A 10,227-nucleotide genomic window follows, 5' to 3' on the forward strand; every position below is an offset into this window, starting at 1 on the left:
CTATCTTGCCCATGGACTACTCAGTCTGTATATTTTGCTTGTATTTTCACAGTTCCACACAACTTCTTTCTGTTTTCTCAATTGATCTGTGTTCAGTTTTTCAAGGCCTATCCACTGTGCCAACTTATAACTAAATCTGAGGGGGGTGCGATGGGGAGGTTCCCTTGTAAGTAATTTTAACTGAACTATAGGGCAGGATTAACTTTGTATCAAGTATTTCAGGTCTTCCACTTCAGAAAAACAATTCACACATATCTAACACATCATTTTTAGTGGAAAGTTAGAGTCCACTTTCTACCAAAAGGTAATGCTCCCCAATTGTCAGAGACCCAAAAGGCTTTGCAGTAACTAGTGACTAGCTGCTATCAATCACTTTCTTGTTCATCAATAACAGCATGGTCTTCCACCAGTCCAATGATAAACTTGCTGTTACACTTCAGTACATATAATCAAAAATCTTCTTAGTGCTCTAGGAAGAAGATCAGGTATCCCAAAATATTAAGCCAATTACATTTATCTCAAAGTCAAGTATAATTTCAGACAGTGGTAACTGGACAAATGTACTCTTCTTTTAACATAAAAGTTCAGTTAAAATTTGAGGTATTTAAACTTTCACACAACAAGCATAGAACACTGGTTAAATTAACAACAAAGTAGGAATCTACATATTCAGACAGCATCCTTTCAACACTTTTTCTGTGTCTTCTTCAAATTACTACTTCAAACAGACCGTTCATGGCCTGCTCCAAACGCACACTCGCCTGTACAGCAACACATACTTTTGGAGAGGACCATGATATTTCCATTCTATGGCAAACATCTGACACATTTTATACATTGCTTGACCCTTCCCCAAGTTCCAGCATTACATAGCTCACAGTTGCATAACAAATATACGAAGAGGGTCTAATATACAGGGCCACAGCATGGAGGAGGAATAACCATGCTTTAATGCACTCTTAGAACACAAGTAGGTTGAACTTTCAAGTAAAAGCTGATATGTTTTATACTTCATTATTTCTTTCTTTCATTGTACTCTTCATGTCAAGGACACCACCTTATTATTTCCACAAACACTATCATTGCACATTATATCACATTTACTGCAATTAAAAATATTATGCAGCTCTGTCATGACAGGACAGCCTCATGATTCTGAACAATTGGGAACCAGGAGATTACATGGTATCAGGAGAAAGTTGTTGTTCAGTGTGAAAGAGCAGCATCTGTTTAGAAGGCCTAGCCATCTACGATCTCTACAATTAGTCATGCATAACGGCCGATGATACTTTTTTTTTTCTAAAGCTACCAACTTGTCTCATTTATACAGTGTATACCGAAATAGAGCAAATGATCCAAGGTCCTTGGAATGTCTGCAACACATGTTCCAAGCGAATACTAACCACATTTAATAAGATTCGATTACACGAGCATTTGAGGCACACTATTCACGTGCTGATTTTTCATTCCACGGAACCTCTGTTTCGACATTTCTACTGTAGGTTTATACACAGGATTGTTTCTGCTGTTGCATATGTAGCAATTTGATGAAGCCATTCTAGGGGGGAAAAAAACGGAGAGAGAGAGAGAGAGAGAGAGAGAGAGAGAGAGAGAGAGAGAGAGAGAGATTTTTCCTCCCTCTTTCTTTATGAGGAAAGAACCCTGACTACAACATTATGACCCAATAGTAAGATAATCAAATGAGTAATCACCTGTCATCTCCAATCAAGAAGAAATTCAAGCCATAAAAACATCCAGTTTTGAATTTCAAAGGCCATATATTGATGCACTTCCATAAGAAGGGATAAACTCTGACTACTGCTAGTTATAATAGTTTGATAAGGCAGCTGAAATGAGAAATACTGTCACAAAGCACTGAGAACACATACTGAGGATACTACACTGAGGTGACAAAAGTCATGGGATTGTGAAATACACATATACAAATGGCGGTAGTACACAAGGGATAAAAGGGAAGTGCATTGGCGGAGCTGTCACCTCTACTCAGATGATTCATGTGAAAAGTTTTACAAAGCACGACAGAAATTAACAGACTTTTAATGAGGAATGTGGGACAGTCCATTTCGGAAATCGTTAGAGCATTCAAAACATTTCAAGCTCCATGGTCGAGAGTGTGCTGAGGATATCAAATTTCAGACATTACTTCTCACTACAGACAACGTAGTGGCTGATGGCCTTCACTTAATGACCAAGAGTAGTGGTGTTTGCTAGCAGACAACCAACACTGCATGAAATAACTGCAGAAACCAATGTGTGATGTATGAGGAATGTATCCGTTAGGAGAATGTGGTGAAATCTGGCATTAATGGGTTATGGCAGCAGATGACTGACATGGTGTCTACGCTAACAGCAACTCCTGGGATAGTGAGCATATTGGTTGGACCCTAGGTGATTGGAAAATCAAGGCCTGGTCAGATGAGTCCCGATTTCTGGTGGTAACAACTGACAATAGGGTTTGAGTGTGGTGCAGACCCCATAACACCATGGACCTAGGTTGTCAACAAGGCACTGTGGCTCCTTAATTATGTGGGCTATGTTTATATGGTATTGACTGGGTCGTCAGCCCAACCAATCTGGTCATTGACTGGAAATACCTATGTTCACCTACTTGCAGACCATTTGCAGCCACTTGTGGATGGAATTTTTAAGGATGACGATGAGCAACATCACTGGGTCACAATTGTTCGCAATTGGTTTGATGAACATTCTGTACAATAAGATAGAATGATTTGGCCACCCACATCATCTGAAAAGAATCCTATTTAACATTTATGGGACACAATCAAGAGGTCAGTTTGTGCACAAAATCTGGCACTAGCAACATTTTCATAGTTCTGGACAGCTATAGAGGCAGCATGGCTCAATATTTCTGCAGGGGACTTCCAACTACAAGTTGAGTCCATGCCACGTCGGGTTGCTGCACTACGCCACGTGAAAGGTTGTGCAACACGATTTTAGGTGGTATCACATGACTTTTGTTGCCTTAGTATACATCAGGGTTGCGCGTGCAAGGTGCCTGCGGGCACTGTGGGCATGTGTATCGCTGCGCGGGGAAGATTCGCGTGCATCTTGCATTCTCACATTTGCGAACAGGACTGAAGACTGCCGATAATACACGATAAACAGCTGACGCTAGGGTTTGTAGTCACATTAGAATTCTTTGCATGGTCATATTTATTACAGTGTGACGATGCAATGCGCACTTACCACACAATATAACATGCGTGTAGTATTTGCAAAGTGAAGCCTTACAGACCGCTCTTGTTTTACACAAAAGTGCAATTGAATGAAAAATTAAAAATAGTTAGCTTATAACAATTCTGTCCTGAAGAAGAGCAAACAAATTTATGCTAGTGTGCATACCTTTATGTGGCCACTTGTTATATAAGGCTTTGCATGTTAGTTATTAGGCTGTAAAAAAAGGTCGTGTTGGTTTTCTATGTTATTCACTGAATGATATTTTTTAACAAATTCTCCATCGCTGAAGGGATGTGCTGTTTTGGTTACTTTAAGAGCTATGTGACAGCTGACAATCAGTCATCATTGTCGGTTACATGATTCTCTTCCTGTAAATATGTTACAACGAAGAGGTAAAAACTAACTTAACGCTTTATAAATAACAGTAACATTAAGAAGAAATGACATACCAATACATGAACTTACTTTATTCTCTCTTTCCTGTCCTGTTTTAACTTGAGAAATTTGGCCTTTCTTTCCTCAGTATTCAAAGTGATTACGAATTTCTCATGAAGGAGTTTAAAATGTGTCTTTACATTGTATTTCTTCCATACCAATAAAATAGCATTACAAAACAGATACCGGGGGCTGGTTTATGTTCCAGCTAAAAAGTATCGTTTGTACAATCTTAAGACGACCTCAGCCATTTTCCTCGCAATAATTTTATCCTACGACGAACGCCAAAGACACTTCGATACTGGCAACCCTAACCACACAAAATTAAAAGGCCCATCTTGCCACACGCATACTGGTAACGAATGAAAGATATTAGCAGAGAGACTGAGTGAGAACTCTTGGCTGACAGTGCCCATGGGCACGTAGTGTGGGCACTCAACTGGCATCCACAAAGAGCGTATTTGCCCCCCCCCCCCATACACGATCTGAAATCTTAGGTGTGCTAACATCCAGTTTTTCTATTTGTTTAGATGTTTAAAAGAACATTTACTACAAGGGTAGGAGATTGCTGGTGACTAGTAGGTCACAGAGGCAGTATACAGATGATTACAAGCCAAGCCAAAAAAATCTTTACCCCCCACCCCAACGGTACCCAAAGTCTTGCAGGCAGATGAAACAAATGTGTTACACACAGAATGATCATGGCATTACCAAAGTAAGCTCAAAAGTACAAAATGTTGGTTAACCCCTTGAGAAAACTGGTCACTTTGGAGAAATATAGATGGTGTAAACTGGGACCAAGTCATACGACTCTCCACCACTGGTGTAACTCTTGACAGTAAAGTAGTTTGGTATGTCAGTCTGTTGTATGGAACCAGTACAGTAAGAGGCCACAACTGTGTAATTTTACAGATCGGCTGAAAGGAGCTCCCATGATTGGACATGCCAACAACCATATCAAGGATGAAGGTACCCAATCTGTTGGTGTATCAACATGGGCTGCCCAAAATGTCTATATAGAAGTGTAGCACTCGCAGCTATGAAATACAGCAAAGGAACAGTGGTCGTGGAAACTTCCAAGCTGACAACAGCTTTGTTCATACGGCTATGAAGGCATTCCTGGCTTGGCAGCGAACACTTAGGCACCATATGCGCCTCAACTGGTCCAATAAATGACCAAAGCTCAATCCCATGTCGAACTATTTCAAACAGTGGGTAAAAAGTAGCAATCATCATCCCATCAATGTGTTAAGTCTGTGGGAACTAAGCATCAATGACTTAACAGAGGTACGTGTATACGGAATAGGCTACCAGACATGTGACTGGTTTGAAGACCTCTTGAGTTGTAGAACCCAGTATGTTTTCCTTGACAGCAAGTGTTCATCAGAGATGGGTGTAACATCTGGAGTGCCCCAGCGCAGTGTGATAAGAGTATTGATATTTTCTTTATACATAAATGATCTGGCAGACAGACTGGGCAGCAATCTGCAGTCGTTTGTTGATGATGCTGTGGTCTGCAGGAAGGCGTTGAAGCTAAGTGACTGCAGGTTGACAAGACCACACAGACAAAATTTTTATTTGATGTGATTAATAGGAGCTGGCTTTTAATGTAGGGAAAACAAACCCTTAATGTTCGGATACAGCATTAGTGGTGTCATGCTTGGCACAGTCACACTGTTTAAATATCTGGGTGTAACATAGCAAAAAAAAAGATATAAAATGGAATGAGCCTGTGAGGATAGTGGTAGGGAAGACAAATGGTTGACTTCGATTCACTTTGAGAATTTCAGGAAAGTGTAGTTTATGTGTAAAGGAGACCACATACAGGATGCAAATGTGACCTATTCTTGAGTACTGCTCCAGTGTTTGCGATCCGCACCAGGCCAGACTGAAAGAAGACATAGAAGCAATTCTGAGGCAAGCTGCTAGATTTGTCACTGGTACGTTCGATTGGCATGCAAGTGTTACAGATGTGCTTCAGGAGCTCAAGTGGGAATCCCTGGAGGTAATATGACATTCATTTCAAATAACACTGCTGAGAAATATTAGAGAAACAGCATTTGAAGCTGACTGCAGAACGATCCTACTGCTGCCAACATAAATTACGCATAGAAACCACAAAAATTAAATACGACATATTAAGGTTCATACAGAGGCATATAGACAGTTGTTTCTCCATCACTCTACCTACAAGTGGAACAGGAAAGGAAATGACTAGTTGTGTTAAAGGGTACCCCTTGCCATGCTTGCAGAGTATGTATGTAGATGTAGAATGAATAACTTAAGCTGAATATGGCATACCTGAAGGATTTGGTACACCCATGTCCTCGTCGAAATCAGGCCATTATCAAGGCTAGAGGTAGTGTTACAGGGTACTAGCATGATGTGTGCTGAGGGTGAATTTTAGCCCAATGTGCTTTTATGGTGTGTGAAACAAGACTTATTTTCCCACATTTTATGTTCCCAGTGGTCTGAAATCAATTTTTGTGTGTGTGTGTGTGTGTGTGTGTGTGTGTGTGTGTGTGGGACACACACACACACACACACACACACACACACACACACACACACACAAGTTTCATACATCTCGATACAAACTTAGATGTGTATTAATGTAAATTCTGTGAGGATCTATATGACTCTTAATGCTCTTATCCTGACAGTGGCTATTAAGCTGCTGCATCTTTTTTTCATGCTTTCTTTGATACCAAGTTTTCTAGTTATACATTAGGTTCAGAAGTCTCACTCATGGTAATGGCTTCCTTATAAGAATTAGCACATATCCATATCTTCTCCGGTTTCTGTCAGTAAGTTTAGTTTATCTACAATTGTCATTACAGAGGAAGTTTCCTATAAATTATGTATGCTGTCATATCAAAAGTGTCTTTGGCAACAATCTGCCTCTACAGTTTATGTTTATATGATTTGCTGCAGTCAATTCATAGTGATAGTGCCATCTCCTCCCCCCTCCACAAAAAATCTTTGTTTTGGCAATAGACTGAACTGTAGTGCAGACCGATGTCTACATTCAAGCCCTATTTAATGCACTCTTCTTTCTGGAAACAAACTGCAAAGTAAGTTCAGAATATCCGTACCCAAATAATACATAAATTTCAGTGTGTATTATGTACATAAACTTTATGGAATGTAGTGTGTCACTGCACTGTTCTATTCCAACAAACTGTGAAAAATTTTAACCATCCTCATTGGATGACTTGGCTGGTCTACAAATCCACTGAACTCAGCTTTGAATAGTCAAGGAGCAATGTGTGTGAAACATGACAATCTGGCACACTACATTTACCTATATTGTTTCATACTCCAACTGCCCAACTTAAATCTAATCAATGAGTCATCAAGTGTCATATACCAGTGAATCACGTGGCTTTATCTAAGTGAACAATAGCCTCAAATAGAGATGACTCCCGGGATTGAGAAATACCCAAGTTATGAATCACATCTCTAGTTTGGTATCAGGTTGCTAGTTTCCAATATAATGACAGTAGCATGCTTAAACAGAAGTTATCACTTTTCATATGCATGTTCACCACTGAGAACTATGCCTTGGAACTTGGACTTATTCTGTCCTCTAAGTCACTTGTTTAACATCATTCTGGTAAAGAATTATATCTTCCCCGATATGTTAACATTTCAAAGCTGCAACATGTGAATGACAAGACCTTTTGCATTAATGCTGTGCAATGTAAATCAAGCCAAAAGTCAATTCCTTGCCTTTTTCTCAATAGCTTACTTTAGCATCTGAACTAGCAATATGCAAATCAGCGTCTATTTCTCAATAAGAATAATTAGCATATTTTATGGTATTTCTTAAATTACCAGCCATAAAGGTGGAAGAAACCTCTCTTCAAAATTATATTGGAACAAAATAATTAGAATATTAATATTTTATAAATAGCTCAGAAGTTGCATGTGTAAAAGAAACAGAAATAGGGGGTACTAGAGCTGTACAATCAGATTAATACCGCTTTGATCATGCCATGAAAACTCTATCCAAGCGGATACTTTGAATAGACAAAAAAAAGTTCCACAACTTTCTACGAAAAGCAGTAACCAATTCTGCTATTTAATCACGGTACAAGAAAATAAATCAAACTACAGCTGACAAACCAACCTGACAGCCAAAAGGGATTGGCCTCAACCTCTGACAAAACTACTGTTACATTCTGAGTAGCTGAATTATTTGTCCTCCTCGTGGTAATTCACTTTTAGAGAAACATTCTCAGACACCAGTACATCACAATCTTTCACTAACACATCCTCAAACATAAAACTTCACAAATTTATTAGGCAGTTATCTTGCTACAACAGCATTTCAGAAACCTGTTTTCTATTGCTCACATTTTGGACATGGTTCTTTTTTTAAATAAACTTGAGAAGCAGTTCATTCTTCTGTAGCACCACATTTCGAAAGCTTCTATTCTCTTCTTGTCTAAACTATTTATCGTCCACGTTTCACTTCCGTACATGGCTACACTCCATACAATTACCTTCAGAAACGACTTCCCGACACCTAAATCTATACTCGATGTTAACAAATTTCTCTTCTTCAGATGGCAATAGATACGAAGGTATAAAATAAACATATAGCAACCGTACTCTGTTGTCATTTAAGTGACCGGCTTCTAATTTAACTCCGATTACGATACAAGTCTTTAAATGTTCTTGGTTGAGACAAGCTTTATTAGTTCTTACACATACCTCCCGGTGCTTCAGTTTTTTCTTTCCTGCGTAAGCAGCCTCAAGCTTTGCATTTGGCACAGCTTTCGTCCGCTTCGTATTTTTTATTCCTAGTGTTATGCCAACAGGAGCGAACCAGTACCTGTAATATTTTGAAAATAGAGAACAACAGTATCCACACCAAAGGAGAAGTAATCTATGAAGCTGAACACGACATTTGCTTACCTTTCGCAGATATATCTGACGCAGAGAAAGATTGCGGCAAGTGGAATAGGAAGAAGCAAATCCCTAGGGTTTGCATATCCTTTCTGGGGGTCTATGTCACTCCACTTCACATTTGGAGGGAGCCAGAATGATGCACTCCAAAATATATCAGACAGGTACTGCAATGTCGAAGAACCTAACATGTTGCTAGTTGTTTAAAGTCAGTCAGGCACGTGACGTACAGGCGTAATGTAAATAAACTATTCTTCCAAACAGCCTATAACACGTGTCAAAGCAAAACACTCACACTGAGCTTTAAGCCTTTAACAGTCTTTGAAAACCACTGTCAGTCCTCAACCATCAGACTTCACAACCGCAAAATAATCTACTCAACTACTCATCAAACTACACCTTATCCACACCCACACTGCCCCACTACACATCCGCTACCAGTACAACACAAAGAACTCACGCGAAGATAAAAAACCAAGCCCCCGTCAAATCGCCAAACGCATGACAAATGACTGTCTTATGAAACGGAACAATGTAACTTCTCGGATAGCATACATAACTACACAGAAAATGCCAAGCTTGCATTCTTGGAGAACTTCATATGATTCTCATAGAGATTTGCAAAATGGTTAGAGTATAAACAGTTTAACAGTCGATTCACACTGAACGTCACGGAACGAAAGCCAAAATATTCCACAACGCATTTCAAACGGAGCCATTCACACATACTTCAACGGAACGGAACAGAACGGGACGACACGTAAACACCAACGATTTTCGGCCGTGAGGAGACGTCCTGTGAAACGATTCTAAATGTAAATGGTCTTCTCTGAATGCAACCTCGAACACATGGTTCAGAACCCCAGCCACGGTGGAGATATATTAGGTCTAATGGCAACAAACAGACCCGACCTCTTCGAGGAAGTCCTCATCGAAACTGGTATCAGTGACCACGAGGCAGTTATAGGAGAAATGAATTTCAAAAAACAACTAAAACAAGAAGAAAGATTTATATGTTCAGTATACTAGGAAGAGAAACAATAGTGCCATACTTCAATAAGGAACTTGAAACTTTTAGCCGAGGAAAGGAGCATGCAGAAGAACTATGGCTCAAGTTTAAAAGAATTGTTAACCATGCACTGGACAGATATGTACCCAACAGGACAGTTCATAATGAGAGAGATCCTCCCTGGCACACAGTCACTGTAAAACAGAGACTGCTGCATAATAGGTGTAAACCACACCATAGTGCTTTAGATATAGATATGCTAAATGGAACGCGTTTGGCTGTCAAGAGAGTAATGCATGAACTCTTCAGTGACAACCATAGCAGAATATTATCAAATGGTCTTGCACAAAACACAAAGAAATTTTTGTCATACGTAAAGGCTGTTAGTGGCACCACAGTGTCCAGTCACTCGTGGACGAGACTAGAACTGAAGTTGAGAGTAGCAAACTAAAAGCAGTAACGCTTAAGTCTGTTTTCAAATGTTCCTTAACAAAGGAAAACTCAGGTGTATTGCCCAAATTTAATTCTCGTATCACTGAAAAGATGAAATAGATATTAGTGTCAGTGGCACTGAGGAACAGCTGAAATCTTGAAAACTGAACAATGCCTATGGAATCCCTAAATGATTTTATAACTATTTCGCAGCTGAG

At 39.6% G+C, this 10,227-nt stretch overlaps 1 protein-coding gene and 1 non-coding gene across 3 annotated transcripts in view; both read right to left on the reverse strand.

Moving 5' to 3' along the window:
• The window catches only part of LOC126249015 (ceramide synthase 6), a 134,853-nt gene extending 125,825 nt beyond the window's left edge, over positions 1-9,028 (reverse strand). Inside the window, exons 1-2 of one of the 2 annotated variants that reach the window (XM_049950612.1) lie at positions 8,578-9,028; positions 8,374-8,494 (exon numbers count right to left, since the gene is read on the reverse strand). In XM_049950612.1, the coding sequence (XP_049806569.1) occupies positions 8,374-8,494; positions 8,578-8,759 (303 nt within the window). In that variant the 5' untranslated portion in view covers positions 8,760-9,028. The remainder of the gene's footprint in view (positions 1-8,373; positions 8,495-8,577) is intronic. The other variant, XM_049950611.1, reaches the window with a different exon arrangement.
• On the reverse strand, positions 6,110-6,235 carry LOC126250483 (small nucleolar RNA SNORA23). Its single transcript, XR_007545709.1, has one exon. It is a non-coding gene; the product is annotated as a small nucleolar RNA SNORA23 (small nucleolar RNA).
• Positions 9,029-10,227: the final 1,199 nt, after the last annotated feature.

The sequence above is a fragment of the Schistocerca nitens genome, chromosome 3, assembly GCF_023898315.1.
Source record: "Schistocerca nitens isolate TAMUIC-IGC-003100 chromosome 3, iqSchNite1.1, whole genome shotgun sequence".
NCBI lineage: Eukaryota > Metazoa > Arthropoda > Insecta > Orthoptera > Acrididae > Schistocerca > Schistocerca nitens.